This window comes from Nematostella vectensis, chromosome 12 (assembly GCF_932526225.1).
Source record: "Nematostella vectensis chromosome 12, jaNemVect1.1, whole genome shotgun sequence".
Classification (NCBI taxonomy): domain Eukaryota; kingdom Metazoa; phylum Cnidaria; class Anthozoa; order Actiniaria; family Edwardsiidae; genus Nematostella; species Nematostella vectensis.
The window spans coordinates 13579213-13596439 of record NC_064045.1 but is presented as its reverse complement, the minus strand read 5'-3'; the positions used below and the strand labels follow the sequence as shown (position 1 = coordinate 13596439).

The window sequence follows — 17227 nt, the reverse complement described above, 5'->3', positions numbered from 1 at the left end:
CTTGAAATTATGAATGGTGCAAATGCCTCAGCTGAATGCCTGCTGGGTTTCCCCCTGCATTGACCCTTCACTTAACGTGTCTTGGTTATTTATTGTGGCTCAGAGTGTTAAAGAGTAAAGGAATGAGTGTAGGGGATGCATCCGGAGTCTGGTATCTTTCTGTGCTTGGGGCAACAACTCAGGCAACACTACCTCTTGCTCCGCATCTACGGGACACCATTATCTCACTTACAAAGTAAGTTATTGCTAGTATCAAAATCTACCCCTTATCTACGATACAGCACCTTCTCACTTACAGTTGAAGTTTTCACTAATAGGCTATCAAATATGTCTCTTGCTTCTCAACTACACCATCATCTCATGTACTTTTCTTTTTGCAGCCATCCACATTTGCGAGCCTGCAAAAGTATTCTATAGACTTCTAAGCTTTCAAATAATATTCCATGACTCCTAAGCTATTTTAATAACTACCTAAAAGTATTTTCCTTTTTTAATTTTCGTTCTAGGCAAGCCCTGACCCACATGCATCCCCTGTGTTTATCCCCAACCTCTCCTGAGCGCCCGACATTTCTCACTCAGAATGTCATGGAGGAGATCGAGAATTTCTTACACAACGTGGTCAGGTGGGAAGTATAATATAAATTACATTTTTTATAGTATAATAATATAAAAACGATATACTTCAAAGTACAACAATTATGATTAAGGATAACAGAGCGAGCAGTAAGTGATTATTCCAACCAATCACTCGGGAGATATTCAAACTTTCAACTAGAAACATATCTCAACAAGACTCAGTGTCTGAATTATTGCGAATGAAAAGAAACATTTCATTCATATTTTGAAGTGTTTGCTGCTTTACTGGTTTTGTTGTAACTATTCAATAGTTGCAATGTTTCACTATCGCCGTTTACCCATTTTTAATCATGACCAAAACTTTTCAACTTGTGCTTCGGATCTTTTTTTCCTGTAGTTTTGGCGGAAAAACTGACCCTGACAGCTTACGAATGCTGATTGACTTCACTCTTGCTCGTGGAAGCCTGAAGAGCATTCTTCGAGTGTTAAGACTTCTGTATGGTAAGCAAGAAACACAGGTGGCCCAGTGCATTAACACGCCCAGGTCGAGACATAAAAAGTATCTTTTTCCACAGATTTAGTGTCTGAAGAGTTTGAGGCGGTAGACCTCATCCAGGGTCTGCAAGAGGTACAATTCAGTGCAACCCGAACTCACGGTGAGATATTCTGTCCATTTCAATAACAAATTACCCACTTTTTGGCAGCCAAGGCAGGGATAGGGCGGGAACGTTGTGCCTTTTTTTTCAGAGATAACTAAACCAATGACTCATTAGTTTGTGATTCATCTGTGTCTCTAGGTTCCCAGCTTAAAATGTCGCTGGTGTCGTGTGACGGTGGTGAGAAGGACAAGACGACAAAAGCTGAGAATGTCTTATCTGAGAATTGGACAGAAGGTAGTTATTAAAGAGCCCTTGTCAGAGACAGTATTCATCCAGCGGCAATAGGGTCTCCAGCAAGAAACCAATTTGCATCGGGCTATCTGTGGTTCCTTTGTGGGTGATGGGTTTTATCTTGGATCGACTACTATTAGCAATGACATTGCTAAATATTGGTACAACTTTTTCATGGAATTCCATTATGCATCCAGCAATCTTAGACCACTTACGATTAGCAGTGACCCCCAAATTATCGGTACAACTTTTTTGGGCAATTCCATTATGCTTCTAGCGATGTCTTGTCAACTATGGTTAGGGGATACCCCCAAATAATCAGTGCAACTCAACAGAAAATTCCACTGTGCTTCCAGCAACCGTTTTTTAAAATTTTATTGGTGCAGCATTTTAATTCTAATGTACTTCCAACATCTCATTTCAACTATTTTTTTTCTTAGATTCTGGAAATTAATTTGAATTTACTAAGGCTCAATATTGAAATTTGCGATGGTTCAGGAAATTCTACTTTGTACCCATCTGTCTTGGAAGTCATGACCTAGAAACCACGATAAAAGTTGATTGTCCAAGTTGCCGGTGGAGATAATAAAGTTAAACGTTGCTTTGGTGCTTTCCTTGTAGCATATATATCTGAGAGCGGAAAAGCGTCTGTAAACATGCTCTTCATCTCTGCCTCTTCAAACCCAGTGAGACTCACTCGACTCATCATCAGGGTGAGGCCCTAAACAGTCTATTCCTAGACAGTCTCCTACATATTTCTGATTATGAGTATAGCATAGGATAAGTGAGGATGAGTGTAGCATAGGATGAGTGTAGCAGGATGAGTATAGCAAAATCGCTCATCCTCGCAGTATATGAAGCAACACCTATAAGTCATATGGTGACTTATATTATCATATTTGATTGTTTAATAGCTCACTATTTGTACTTTCCTCCTAGAGTATTTGTTTATTTATTTACAAAAGGTGTGAATGCAAACAGGTTGCGGATGCCCCAATAGCTCGCAATCTAACCGTCTGTTTCCCATGAGAATTTGCACCATCGTAGTTTGAATTTTCTAACTAATCTTTTTTTATGACTTTTGAAGGTTTCACGTGGAGCCATCGGACCCAGAGGGGGGCTTGTGTTTGTAGTTGACGAAGACCCCAGGTACTGCAACACACAGGATCTTCTTTTGTATTTGCCACTTTAAAACGTCTGCCATGTACTGTACTTGTTAGACTTAATGGGGCACGTTATGTCCCTCCCTAGTTCTGATAAAGAGAAAGACAAGAACGGGTTTGAGCATTTGGACAAGTACAATGACTGGACCAAGGCCATCTACACTGACCATATGAAAAAGTAAGGTACCCTACAACCTACACTGAACACATGAGAAACCTACACTAAAATTGTGAGTTAAGAGGTTTTTTAAAAAGTGTTTTCTCGTTGTTGTGTTACCGTAGGTGCCTTGGACACGAGAGAGCAAGTGACGACCCAATCGCGTTTTTCAACACGGAAGACGACTGGTAAGCACAATACTTTTTTTAACATACTGATAAACCCCTTGTACAAGCTTTAAAGTAGCCCCTTTTCATCTTTTATATAAAAGTAATGGCTCATCACATACGTTACTGTTCGGCCTCGCTAATCTTTCGGGAGTAGTAACGGGTTCGAAATCATGAATCAACTAAACTTTCTGATGCTACTGTGAAGAACTTTATCCACTGAATAGATTACAAACATATGATCCTTCTAAATACGATTTTTAGGGACGAAGTTGAAGTTGGCATTGACAGTGTGGTCACAGGAAAGGTATGACATGTTAAATAGAAAAACAAGTAGGGACGAATTCATTTTTTCCTGTGTTTGCAGGCATCTTTACATTTTTCCCACTCAGGAAAAAAAGTTTCGAGAAAAGCTTTTAAAAGACTTGCATTTGAACTTGCTCAGAGGTTCGGAAACAGTGATAAAGTCATAAAATACTTATCACAGAATCCCATTTATTTATGAAGACCAAACTTCAAGGAAAAATCAAAGCATAATAATCTGGTAGTGCTGTCAATAAAGGCTAATATGCACCTCAATACGATGGCTCAGACATTTACGCACGTTTTTGTTTACTTTCAGTACATCGTGATCAAGTTCCTAGGGCCTAGAGGGGAACAAGTCGGCCGTATTGGTGTCCTCGGCGTTCACTTCTTTGGATATGAAATCTCTCGTTCCTGTCCCCTTAGCCAGGATCTTGGCATGGTGAGGTTTACACAGGCCGCCGATGATGCATTGTGTTTGTGTCAATTTTTATTGAGAGTTCATTTTTATAGAGAGTTATTTTACATCATTATAATAACTGTATAATCGCTGTTTTTGAAAAGTCGCAAAAAGCATTTGTATAATAGTAACTGGAATAATCTGTTTCACTGCCCTTTGTTGTCACAAGAAGCATACTTATAAACTTATAAGAACCTTTAATGTCACATAGGATTTCTGTTAAAAAGTAGCTGGCTACGGCGAAGGATTGATTTTTAAACCAATTGGAATACTTCTTGGTACCTTTGAAGGTCCAATAGAGTAGTTTTTTTCATAGTAACTGGCATCTATTCTCCGCTAGGAACAAATTGCGCCTGTGCCAGAGTCTAATCCTGTCCAAGGCGCCACGCTGTTCTTGAGGATCTTGGCGTTTCTAGATGACATGGCCAAAGACCAGGTGAGCAATCTTGTCAGGGTATCCTTGAGCGCAAAGCACTTGGCTTTTCTGAATATGAGAAAGTATAAGAAGCATTAAAGCATATTGAACTCATGGTTTGTACCCACTGTTTCCCGAATACCGTAAAGTATTTTTACATACAAACTGAAAAATACTCCCTGAAAACATATTCAATAAATTTTCGTTTGTTCACTGGTCTCAGCAAATCAGAGGAGCGCACGATATTTTTTTACCGTGAAGAAAAGTCGCTTGCGGTTCTGATTGGACAAACGATATTTTTTCACTGCACTTTAATGGCTTCAATTCCAAGCATCAACGAGTGCATTATAATCGTACAAGCCTTTTCCATTTAGTTATTTATTTATCTCATAGATGTCGAGATTTTAGATATTAAAAAGTGCACTTCTTGTGTAACATGAGCTACAGTCTCGTGCGTGACATTAGCGAGACAGATTTATTACAATGTAAGTTTCTGTCTGTCTTCAACTGAACTGTCGAACAGCACAAACCTTGCAGCCAAGTGTAATAAGATTTTATGTAATAAGCTTGTTATAAATTTCTCAGTATGTATATAATAAACAAAATACAGCATGGAAAGTGCTTTGTACAGTTTTTATTTACTCGTTGTTTTGTATAAAAAAATTCACTCGTTCGCTGCGCTCACCTGTTCGTTTTTGGATACTGCACAACTCGTGAATAAAAACCGTATGCACGCACTTTTCATTTAGTATTCTCTATTTAATGTTAGTGTGTGCCTGTGTCATAGTGTATGCCTGCCAAACTACTTTTTCCTGTATACCTTGAAGTACTTAGTATCAATGTAAGTTTGTGTCTGTGTAATCCCTAGTCACTCTCAAGAAGTAAAGGCAAGGAAAGCTTTATGGCAAGAGAAAAGGTACGGTCGTCATAACTGCAGCCTCATCCCTTCTAATACAAAAGCACCCCCCCTCCCCACCCTGAGCCCTGATTAAAAAACTCCGCCCTTTTCCTGTAAATGCAAAATGCCGTACCCTCGTCCCAAGTAAAGAGGGGGAATTTGATGAGGGGTGCAGCTTAGTTGCCTTCCTGGCGCGACTCTGGAATATTATGGACTTAGTCATAACGCCACCCTTTGTTTGACTACCCCCTCCCCTCTTTAACCCTTTTTTCCCTTATATTTAGACACTGCTATCGAGTTATTCCGAATTTCACACGATGCTTAAGCTCGATTAGCTATGCTATTTCTTAATGCGGCTGGTGCCCAATTATAAAAATTATATTTATTTTTCTCCTTTTCTTATTTAATAAGTAATATCTGTATAATAGAGGGTGCTAATAAATATGTTGTTGTTAAATAAATATGTTGTTGCTAACATGCACATCAACGCATGTGATCATACACCTCTTTAAAAACCGTTGTCAGTGTAACAGGCAAATGGCGATTGGCAAATGGCAGTTTCACAACCGAAGGGTTCCATGCATCTCATTATATCTCAATTGAATTCAGGGGAACATGGATCAATCATACGATGATCAATTAAAGGTTATCGATGTATAGTTCTCCCATCGCTGGAGTTTATTTATAAGCACCTTTCGGTCTTGGAACTGCCAACTGAACTTTTAGATAATACGTCTGTTTACCATATACTGTATTTATATGTTCAATTTTTGTTGTCTCTACCAGGAAGGCCAGCTTGACCTGTCGACAACAAGTCTTGAGTTGATCTGGGACGTGTACACACGTGTTACTTCAAGGTGAGCACATCGTACGTCATAGGTTTTGTACACACGTGTTACTTCAAGGTCAGCATACCGTACGTTAAAGGTTTTGCTGCGAGTTATACTTATACCTATATGACCTTGCCTATAAGGTTACTATGGAATGCGAGCAGTGTGCGTAATTGTGTATTATTGTATGCAAGATCCTGCGATTCCACTAGTATAACAGTTATACTGGTGCGAAAGGCTCAACAGAACAGGACCCCAGATCAATTACGTGACCTTTTGGGTGGCAAATTCAAGCCAAAAAACAACAACACAGAAGTTACTGTGTCCGTCACGCCAGAGAACAACATGAACATACTCAAATGAAAATAAAACCTTTCTGATTAAAAGAACCTTCCTGGCTTAATTCGTAAGCGCAAAATATTTTTTAATGCTTTTTATTGCTGTTTCTTTGACGCTAAAAGCCTGAGCACGTGCTAGTTTGCCACCCAAAAAGTCACGTGATCGCTTAGCAAAAGTGCCCTGTTGTCCCTGTGTGTATTGTTAGTGTAGACACTGCCACTGCCAGAGAGCTTATTGTATCCCCAGTGGTTCTTTCACATCCCTTATATTTACATGAGTGTAGTGAAGCTTGAAGAGAATGGACCTCCGGCTCAGTGTCCTCAATTGATACTGGAAACGCACGAGAAATAACTCACTTGTGACTCAAAAATCAAATAAAAAAATGAACTCGGAAGATGCCATGGCAGAGCCAGGAGTGGTATCTGAAAAGAGAAGTAGATGTAAATCCCTTGGATTCTTTCTTGCTGGTCTTTACTGTGTTAAATTAGCAGAACTTACGCTATTTAATCAATCACAATCATGAACACCAGCTATTTCAGGCTTAGTTCTTTCACATTAATGGTCTTATGGGCTACTAGTTGACACAAAAAATGGCAGCATTTTCGTATCGAACACTGAATTTAGCCCTTTGATAACAATTCTGCAGAGGAAGGAATCGTAAAACCATAGCCGCTGGGGTGCTGCTTCTAAGACTGCTTTACCAAAGCCTGCCTTATCTCAAGGCCAGCAAACTACTGTATGGCAAAGAATACAAGCAAGACACGGACAAAAAGGTAACGACCGTTACTCAAATGGCTAAATTGCTACAAGGCTAAACAGCTAAATAGCTCATGCACAAACATTTTATCTACCCATGTGGGTACAGCATTTCTGAATCCTCCAAAGAATTCTCCAAGCTCCATTTATCATATGCGGACATAGTAGGCATGACAGAGCAAAAAAATGGCATGAAATTTTCCAATTCTCAATATATAAGCTCAAGATTCCGCATACAAGGAGTTCCTCTGACCAAAGGCTTAATTTCAAATTTTAAAGAAATTTAGAAGATACGAAATTTAGATATAAGCAAGCAAAGTCGGCTTAATTTCTGATCAGAGCCCGACATCTCCCTAAAAACGAGGAGAATTCATACTTTAAACATTTGAAAATTGCACTTCAAGCCTCATATCTTGAAGACGAATCTATTAGAAACAAACACTCTTTGATATGTTGGTTTGCATAACATAAGTAACCTCTATGCAAAAATTCAAGCTTACCGAAGTTAACCAGACCTTATTTTGGGAAAACTTGCCATTATTTTGCTCTTTCAGTAGGCATACAAATTCCTCAAACCTGCCGGTGTAAATTCTAATCCATTATAGAAAAAAATATATTCCAAATGGTCCTCTGAAACCGAAAATGTCCTGAAAATTATGAAAATGGCAGATATTCATTGGTTACGCTAGTGTGCATAGAGTGGATTTTTGATGTGTAAATTCGAAAGTCGTTTCGCCTTCTTTCTCTCATTAGCTCACGGTTTGTTATTTGTTTTGAAGCAACAGTTATCCCAGCAAGTGTTTGCTCATCTTTGTGAGATCGTGGATAATGAGAAGGATGAGTATGGCAGCGAAACAAAACAGATCTCTCAGCATATCATCCTTGAAGGTTAGACATGACCTATTATCCTGTATTTAGGGAGTAGAATGAGGGATTGGGGGTGGGGGTGGGGGGGATGACAAAGCGATGGAAACCAGGCACAAAGTAAATGATTGGTAGTGTTTGTCTCAATTCTCTTGAAACTTCTACAGGCGTGTGATTCCTTTTAAACAATACCTTATCAAAAATCTATAATCACTTGAAGCTTTAGTGTATTGGCACTACAGCTTAGCCCTTGATTGATGGGATAACTGAACCTCCGCATCCCCACTTTTCAACACTCCCTCTACTATACTGTAGAGTGAGCTCGTCACACATTTTTTTAAATCCTTATCTTCCTTTTCTCCAGCCTCTTTCAGCAAGCCCAATGCAGATCATGTCAATATTGTCCACCCTTTTTCCTCGCCACACTCATCACAAAACAGCTAATAACTATTACCCCAACTCTCACACCTAACTCTCATACCTAATAACTGTTACCCCAACTCTCACACCTAATAACTGTTATCCCAACACACCTAATAACTGTCTCCCCAACTCTCACACCTAATAACTGTTACCCCAACTCTCACACCTAATAACTGTTACCCCAACTTTCACACCTAATAACTGTTTTCCCACAATGCGCTATTCACACAGCGATTAACTGACTCCCTTGATGCCCTACAGGTGCCGAAGTGTTTTTCCCTGACACGAAGACCCGCCGTGACCATCTCCTAACCATGGTTGACCAAGTGATGAAAGACGGCACGTCTGTGTCCCTGGCCATCACCTTCGCTTCACTCTGTAGGTTCTTTAGCAGTAAAGATGCAAGTGGGTTACTCGGGTTGCCAGCCAGCTTGCCTGAGGTGAGTTATTGTAGCACAAGTCAACGAAACCGGGAGCGACTACAGAATACAGGGCAAATAGGACTTCACACCTTGATTTCTATAGAACGACGCAATAAATACAATGGGAATGCTATTAAGTTTGGATGTGGACCTGAATTCTGTAGTCTAGCTCAAAATCGACCCAGACATCTTTGACAAAAACGGGGTAGAATTTCCCTTTATTGAAGCGGTAGGAGTAGAGAATAATTGGTGTCTGAACAGGAATTTTGTGTTTCCCCTCTTACGTGCTGACCCATTATTACCCATGCACCTAGGATGGGTGTGATTGCAGCTCTGTGATCGGCGTGATGACCACCTTGCTTTCCGTGGCCCAGCAGGAAGTCAACAGCTCCCTGGCAGCCTGCAAGAACAGCACAGCTAACCATGGCCAGGTATTCTTTTTTTTTTTTTTTACAAAAGCAATGGTGGAACCTTTCTTATAAGGATAACTTTGAGATCCAGAAACAGGGATGAATCGTAAAACAAATGTGAAGGCCCTTTCATTTAACATGACGTTGGAGTCTCCCTCAATATTGAATCATCCACACGGTAGGGCTAGTTGACCATCTCAAAATGCCTTTGGTGATCATACAGAACTAAACTAAATATGGTGTTTTCTTACTGTTGTCATTTGGCTTGGATTACAAAATGGCGGCTTTATAACCAACATGCTTTATTATTGGAAGGTGTTTCTGCTTGTTTGTTTCCTAGCACTAAACATAGCTTAGCTCTTATTGTGTTTAGTACGCTATTCTGTGCCCTAAACATAGCTTAGCTCTTATTGTGTTTAAAACACTATTCTGTGCACTAAACATAGCTTAGCTCTTATTGTGTTTAAAACGCTTATCTGTGCACTAAACATAGCTTAGCTCTTATTGTGTTTAAAACGCTATTCTGTGCACTAAACATAGCTTAGCTCTTATTGTGTTTAAAACGCTATTCTGTGCACTAAACATAGCTTAGGTCTTATTGTGTTTTGTACTCTATTGGGCAGGACCAGTCCCAAGCCAACCTTGCCTTCAAGGATTCCCTTTCCTCCTCCAACCTGGTGCAGCTGCTGTGTGCGATGCAGAAGAACCTGATTATCTGGTGCCATAATCAGCTGAAGACCGCGGGACCAAGGGGCAAGGAGGCCATACTCTCACTCATACAGTGCTGTGAGTGTCTAAACACTTTGAGAAAGTTCTGTTCTAAGAGGAATGGATTTCCAAATCAAATAATCTGATAATGTTCAAACATTTGGCTTACAACCCATTGGAGGCCGAAGCATCGTCACATAGCTCAGTATTTTGTTTTATTATATAATTTTACTTCTGCTTCTCTTCTAGAAGACGTTCCTACTGTATATATAAACTGTATAATTCTGTCCTTATTTTTTTTCGCTATGGGAGAATAACTTTTATCCTGTTTTTATATTTCTATAGACACCGATATCTTATCTGTCAAAGTGTGCTCCACGCTTCAGATCATTCACGCCCTTGGAGACAAGGTAAGGATCTACACAAAGTGTGCTCTAAGATTCCACATGGAAACCGTGTCATACAAAAGGCTCATACTCGATGATCCAGCATACTTTGCAAAGCGCCCTCAAAGTACACTGGATCTTCGAGCATGACACAAGGCTACACTCGATGTTGATGTTTGTAATGTAAACAAGACTAAGAGCGCGTTTTTTTCCTATTATTCTGGAATTGGAATGGTTGTTAGAGAATGTTCAGAATGGCATTCGAGTCATTCTGCTACAGATAGCAGATTGGGTGGAATGGCCGCCATTCCATTCCGGAATGGGAACGCGGGATAAACGAACGTGCGCTTTTTCTATTCTAATCATACTCATTCCGGAGTCACGAGTAAAAAACCGCGCCCTCTACTTCCATGCTTATATCATAATTTCTTTGGTACCTAAAAGCACTGGCACAACACATGGATTACAAAGCACAACCTTATTCAGACATTTTCTTGTCGTGGTGATATTGCTTTTGATTTGGGGGTTAATGAGTCTTTGTTGGGGCAATAGAACAATGAGGTAACCCAGCCAGTCGCGTTGGGCCTTACGAGCGGGTTGCTACATCTCTGCTTGGTGACATTGCTTCTGTTAGGGGTTATACGAGTCTTTCTTACATTGCAGAAGATGGCAGCTATTGACAGACTGGAGCAGTCTTTTATCGCATCTGCTACAAGACAGCTGGTGAGTTGTAGTTATGTTTGGTTTCCCTTCTCTATATCATTTGCGGTTATCTTTTATTTACCCTTTAACTAGGTCAGTAGCGCTTCAGTAGCGCATTGAAGACTCAGCTTCCGACTTGAATTAAAAAATACATGAGATGTGCCGTTTGTTAGTCCAATAAATCCTAGTCAATTAACAGGAGGTCATAATTACAGTAAATGATACGTTTGGAACTGGAAAAAGTGCCTGCGGTAACGTTTAAGAGAGGTAAAAAACCCACTTTTTTGAATTATTAATTTTTCTGGACTTTGGGATGTAGAAGCATAATAGATCGTACCGCTGCCATTTTAAGCTGCCATTTTGTGCTCCCGCACAATGTCACACAAAGCGTCCATTTCCATCGGCTAATTCAAGCGAGTAACCATTTTTTTTTTCAATCAAATGTAGTCAATAACGTATCAGAATTTATTCAGAAATTGTTATTTTTAAGTTTTTTTGTGAATAAACCGCTGTATTTTGTATAATAAACACTAACAAAGGAGTAGGTGGTCGACATTTTTTTAAGCTGTGTGACACTGAGAAGGGTCACTGATGTGGGTCATTTTGGTTAGTTTGATTGGGTTTATAAAACTCTTTCCTGACCCGTATACAAGGCACTGGAATCCCTTTAACAATCTTTGCTTATTAGGTGCTATTCTTGAGTCTGTTTGTGAATGAGGAGAACATCTGTATGCCGATCCTGAGGAGTCTGCAGCCAATTGCGCTAGAGCTCAGGAGATTTTCCACTGAACTTCCTGACTTGTTTTTCAAGGTATTCTTATTCCCACATATATCCTATACACCTATACCTAACCTTCTTTTTCAAGGTATTCTTATTCCCATATTATATCCTATACATCTGTACCTGAATTGCTTTTCAATGTATTCTTTCTTCCGTTTATATCCTATACACCTATACCTGAACTGCTTTTCAAGGTATTCTTATTCCCATATACATATATTCTATACACCTATACCTGAATGCTTTTCAAGGTATTCTTATTCCCATATACATATATTCTATACACCTATACCTGAATGCTTTTCAAGGTATTCTTATTCCCATATACATATATTCTATACACCTATACCTGAATGCTTTTCAAGGTATTCTTATTCCCATATACATATATTCTATACACCTATACCTGAATGCTTTTCAAGGTATTCTTATTCCCATATACATATATTCTATACACCTATACCTGAATGCTTTTCAAGGTATTCTTATTCCCATATACATATATTCTATACACCTATACCTGAATGCTTTTCAAGGTATTCTTATTCCCATATACATATATTCTATACACCTATACCTGAATGCTTTTCAAGGTATTCTTATTCCCATATACATATATTCTATACACCTATACCTGAATGCTTTTCAAGGTATTCTTATTCCCATATACATATATTCTATACACCTATACCTGAATGCTTTTCAAGGTATTCTTATTCCCATATACATATATTCTATACACCTATACCTGAATGCTTTTCAAGGTATTCTTATTCCCATATACATATATTCTATACACCTATACCTGAATGCTTTTCAAGGTATTCTTATTCTCAAATATACCCTATAAGACATGTTGTTATTCTTATTTTCTCCTATATCCTATACACATATATACCTGACTTGTTTTTCCAGAAATTATTATTCTCATCAATGCTCATGTGTGCTGGACTTTTCAACATCACATTAGTGTCTAAGGTTAAACCTTGTTTTGACTTGTAAGATAAGGTATTCTTATTCTCATCCATGCTCATGTTTGCTCGTCTTCCAATAGATATGGCTCGAGTTTCTATATGTCTGAAGACAAATTTTATCTCCATATCTCGTTTTCTCGCGTTTCAGCCACTTTAATCTATCCACGCACATACAGAAAGACCTCTTCTTTTGGAAACAAAAAACAACTGCCCTGAATAATGGCACGTTCCCATTTGACTGTCATTGCAGCTGACGTTGATCAGTTTTTCTCTCTTCCGTTTGTTAGATCGATTCCGAGGAGTGGAACAAAGCGCAAGGACAGACCGTACTACGCACATGGGATGTGGAATCCAACCACGAATACGAAAATAACCAGGACCTCTCAATGGTATGACAGCTTTAGATACCTCAAGAGGGAAATTAGATACCAATATAAACATTTACCAACCGTTTATTGCGATTTATCCATGAACTTACACTGACTATTTATTTCTTACCATGTAACTCGTAAAGATACATCAACTATTTCTTACCATGTAACCCATAAACATACACCAACTATTTTTCTTTCTATTCCAGGTTTTCAGCTGTCCCGGATGTTCTGAGTTCACTGTTGAGTTTGACCCTAGATGCGAAACGGAGCGAAAGTAAGTCACATGACTTTCCTGCTGAAGACGTGTTTATCATAGATAAACATGCATCCCACAAGTCGGACTAAGGAAGTTAAAAGTGCAATGCATGCTTGCGCATCTCATTAAAAATTCTAATTTATTTTTGTGATTCAGATATGATTACCTCGAGTTCACTGATTCAAGTGGTAACAAGCGACGGTTTGACCAAAAGGTCGGCACAGACAAGTGGCCTCTGGTAAGGAACCCTGGGAAGTCGAAATAGAATGTAATACATAGAATGTATATACATGGCTTACAATTCGTTCTCTGTGTCTAGACGCTTCAGTTCAAAGCAGGGAACAGACTGTTGTTTTACTTCCACTCGGATGGAAGTAATAGTGAATGGGGATATAAGTTCAAGGTGACGGCCAAGGGGTCCCCTGATGTTGCCCTATCTTGGATATTCGACCTTCAGCTTGGCATCGCCATTCTGTTTGGCTCCATGTGCAGTGCAGCACTCGACTCCCGAAAAGGTACGTGCATACGTAAGGGCTCAATATTAACAGGGCTTCGCGTAATCCCGCGTAATTTGGCTAAATTTTTGCAGACAAAACATTTAATTGCACAGCTGATGTGTTCTTTTAGGGTTCTTACCTCTATTACCCGTAAAAAAAGAGGGATATTCTTCGTCAGAGTGCGATGTTTCGAACTGAATTTCAAAAACAAATAAAATGACTAGGCGTTCTTTGCTAAACCGCGAAGGCCTAGGACTAATAATAAAATACCTTTTTTAATTGGCTGGTGGCTAGGAGCGAATGAAAACTTGCCTAAGATATTTTCACGCAAAAAAATAACCTTTTCAAGTTATTTCGTGCTTTCCTTCGGTACAAAATGTAGTTTGGGCGTAACAGTTGATATTTCGTATAATTTAGCGCGTAATTCAGTAAAGAATCCCGCAAAATTTTGATTTTTAAAGAAAAATGTATTGCAAAATCCCGCGTAATTTAGCGCGTAATGATTGATTTTCCGCGTAATTTAGCAAAGAATCCCGCGTAATTTTGAGTTTTTTTTTTTCGCGTAATTCCAGAAGCCCTGTATTAATGTTTTCCATCGATTTAGTCTTACTTTCTGCTTAGGATATATCCCTAGGTTTAGGGGTTTATTAAAGTTACCCATTTACCGTTCAATAGCGTCTCTTCCTCCCTCTACCAAAGAAGGCGAAGAAGATGATAGCAAGCTGTTGCATAGCGAAATCTGGACCACTCTCTTCAGAGGCGGCTACATGACAGAGAAACTGCAGAGGTCACTGTCTGGGCACCATGTAAGTCGTCGTCTACAACAGAATTAGAAACTGGCCTATTGTTCTTGCCATGTAGTGCTTTTAGATATAGTCTCGATGTTGGGTATAGTGCCAATGTTGGGTATAGTGCAGATGTTGGGTATAGTGCAGATGTTGGGTGTAGTGTAGATGTTGGGTGTAGTGCTGATGTTGGGTGTAGTGTAGATGTTGGGTGTAGTGTAGATGTTGGGTGTAGTGTAGATGTTGGGTGTAGTGCAGATGTTGGGTGTAGTGCAGATGTTGGGTGTAGTGTAGATGTTGGGTGTAGTGCAGATGTTGGGTGTAGTGTAGATGTTGGGTGTAGTGCAGATGTTGGGTGTAGTGCAGATGTTGGGTGTAGTGCTGATGTTGGGTGTAGTGAAGATCTGATGTTGGGTGTAGTGTAGATGTTGGGTGTAGTGTAGATGTTGGGTGTAGTGCTGATGTTGGGTGTAGTGCTGATGTTGGGTGTAGTGCTGATGTTGGGTGTAGTGCTGATGTTGGGTGTAGTGCTGATGTTGGGTGTAGTGCTGATGTTGGGTGTAGTGCAGATGTTGGGTGTAGTGCAGATGTTGGGTGTAGTGCAGATGTTGGGTGTAGTGCAGATGTTGGGTGTAGTGCAGATGTTGGGTGTAGTGCAGATGTTGGGTGTAGTGCAGATGTTGGGTGTAGTGCAGATGTTGGGTGTAGTGCAGATGTTGGGTGTAGTGCAGATGTTGGGTGTAGTGCAGATGTTGGGTGTAGTGTAGATGTTGGGTGTAGTGCAGATGTTGGGTGTAGTGTAGATGTTGGGTGTAGTGCAGATGTTGGGTGTAGTGCTGATGTTGGGTGTAGTGCTGATGTTGGGTGTAGTGCAGATGTTGGGTGTAGTGCAGATGTTGGGTGTAGTGTAGATGTTGGGTGTAGTGTAGATGTTGGGTGTAGTGCAGATGTTGGGTGTAGTGTAGATGTTGGGTGTAGTGTAGATGTTGGGTGTAGTGCAGATGTTGGGTGTAGTGCAGATGTTGGGTGTAGTGCAGATGTTGGGTGTAGTGCAGATGTTGGGTGTAGTGCAGATGTTGGGTGTAGTGTAGATGTTGGGTGTAGTGTAGATGTTGGGTGTAGTGTAGATGTTGGGTGTAGTGCAGATGTTGGGTGTAGTGCTGATGTTGGGTGTAGTGCTGATGTTGGGTGTAGTGCTGATGTTGGGTGTAGTGCTGATGTTGGGTGTAGTGCTGATGTTGGGTGTAGTGCAGATGTTGGGTGTAGTGCAGATGTTGGGTGTAGTGCAGATGTTGGGTGTAGTGCCGATGTTGGGTGTAGTGCCGATGTTGGGTGTAGTGCCGATGTTGGGTGTAGTGCCGATGTTGGGTGTAGTGCAGATGTTGGGTGTAGTGCAGATGTTGGGTGTAGTGCAGATGTTGGGTGTAGTGCTGATGTTGGGTGTAGTGCTGATGTTGGGTGTAGTTCCGATGTTGGGTGTAGTTCCGATGTTGGGTGTAGTTCCGATGTTGGGTGTAGTTCCAATGTTGTTTGTAGTGCCGGTCTTGTTTGTAGTGCCGGTCTTGTTTGTAGTGCCGGTCTTGTTTGTAGTGCCGGTCTTGTTTGTAGTGCCGATGTTGTTTGTAGTGCCGATGTTGTTTATAGTGCCGATGTTGGGTGTAGTGCCGATGTTGGGTGTAGTGCCGATGTTGGGTGTAGTGCAGATGTTGGGTGTAGTGCAGATGTTGGGTGTAGTGCAGATGTTGTTTATAGTGCCAATGTTGGGTGAAGTGCCAATGTTGGGTGTAGTGTAGATGTTGGGTGTAGTGCAGATGTTGGGTGTAGTGCCGATGTTGGGTGTAGTGCCGATGTTGGGTGTAGTGCCGATGTTGGGTGTAGTGCCGATGTTGGGTGTAGTGCAGATGTTGGGTGTAGTGCAGATGTTGGGTGTAGTGCAGATGTTGGGTGTAGTGCTGATGTTGGGTGTAGTGCTGATGTTGGGTGTAGTGCTGATGTTGGGTGTAGTGCTGATGTTGGGTGTAGTGTAGATGTTGGGTGTAGTGCAGATGTTGGGTGTAGTGCCAATGTTGGGTGTAGTGTAGATGTTGGGTGTAGTGCTGATGTTGGGTGTAGTGTAGATGTTGGGTGTAGTGTAGATGTTGGGTGTAGTGTAGATGTTGGGTGTAGTGCTGATGTTGGGTGCAGTGTAGATGTTGGGTGTAGTGTAGATGTTGGGTGTAGTGCCGATGTTGGGTGTAGTGCTGATGTTGGGTGTAGTGCAGATGTTGGGTGTAGTGCTGATGTTGGGTGTAGTGCTGATGTTGGGTGTAGTGCTGATGTTGGGTGTAGTGCTGATGTTGGGTGTAGTGTAGATGTTGGGTGTAGTGCAGATGTTGGGTGTAGTGCCAATGTTGGGTGTAGTGTAGATGTTGGGTGTAGTGCTGATGTTGGGTGTAGTGTAGATGTTGGGTGTAGTGTAGATGTTGGGTGTAGTGTAGATGTTGGGTGTAGTGCTGATGTTGGGTGCAGTGTAGATGTTGGGTGTAGTGTAGATGTTGGGTGTAGTGCCGATGTTGGGTGTAGTGCTGATGTTGGGTGTAGTGCAGATGTTGGGTGTAGTGCTGATGTTGTTTGTAGTGCCGGTGTTGTTTGTAGTGCCGGTGTTGTTTATAGTGCCGATGTTTGTAGTGCCGATGTTTGTAGTGCCGATGT

General features: G+C 40.7%; 1 protein-coding gene across 4 annotated transcripts in view; it reads left to right on the top strand.

Annotated features, from left to right (window-relative positions):
- Positions 1–17227, top strand: part of LOC5520237 (zinc finger ZZ-type and EF-hand domain-containing protein 1) — a 68747-nt gene that overhangs the window by 8743 nt on the left and 42777 nt on the right. For 3 of the 4 annotated variants that reach the window (XM_048719348.1, XM_048719347.1, XM_048719350.1), the window contains exons 15-41: positions 104–235; positions 507–623; positions 974–1077; positions 1152–1232; positions 1374–1469; positions 2088–2179; positions 2554–2615; positions 2718–2807; positions 2912–2974; positions 3218–3260; positions 3576–3698; positions 4057–4152; positions 5000–5047; positions 5816–5886; positions 6845–6971; positions 7734–7842; positions 8503–8681; positions 8978–9094; positions 9697–9859; positions 10127–10191; positions 10831–10890; positions 11558–11680; positions 12912–13013; positions 13205–13272; positions 13411–13492; positions 13574–13769; positions 14427–14557. In XM_048719348.1, the coding sequence (XP_048575305.1) occupies positions 104–235; positions 507–623; positions 974–1077; positions 1152–1232; positions 1374–1469; positions 2088–2179; positions 2554–2615; positions 2718–2807; positions 2912–2974; positions 3218–3260; positions 3576–3698; positions 4057–4152; positions 5000–5047; positions 5816–5886; positions 6845–6971; positions 7734–7842; positions 8503–8681; positions 8978–9094; positions 9697–9859; positions 10127–10191; positions 10831–10890; positions 11558–11680; positions 12912–13013; positions 13205–13272; positions 13411–13492; positions 13574–13769; positions 14427–14557 (2740 nt within the window). The remainder of the gene's footprint in view (positions 1–103; positions 236–506; positions 624–973; positions 1078–1151; positions 1233–1373; positions 1470–2087; positions 2180–2553; positions 2616–2717; positions 2808–2911; positions 2975–3217; positions 3261–3575; positions 3699–4056; positions 4153–4999; positions 5048–5815; positions 5887–6844; positions 6972–7733; positions 7843–8502; positions 8682–8977; positions 9095–9696; positions 9860–10126; positions 10192–10830; positions 10891–11557; positions 11681–12911; positions 13014–13204; positions 13273–13410; positions 13493–13573; positions 13770–14426; positions 14558–17227) is intronic. The other variant, XM_048719349.1, reaches the window with a different exon arrangement.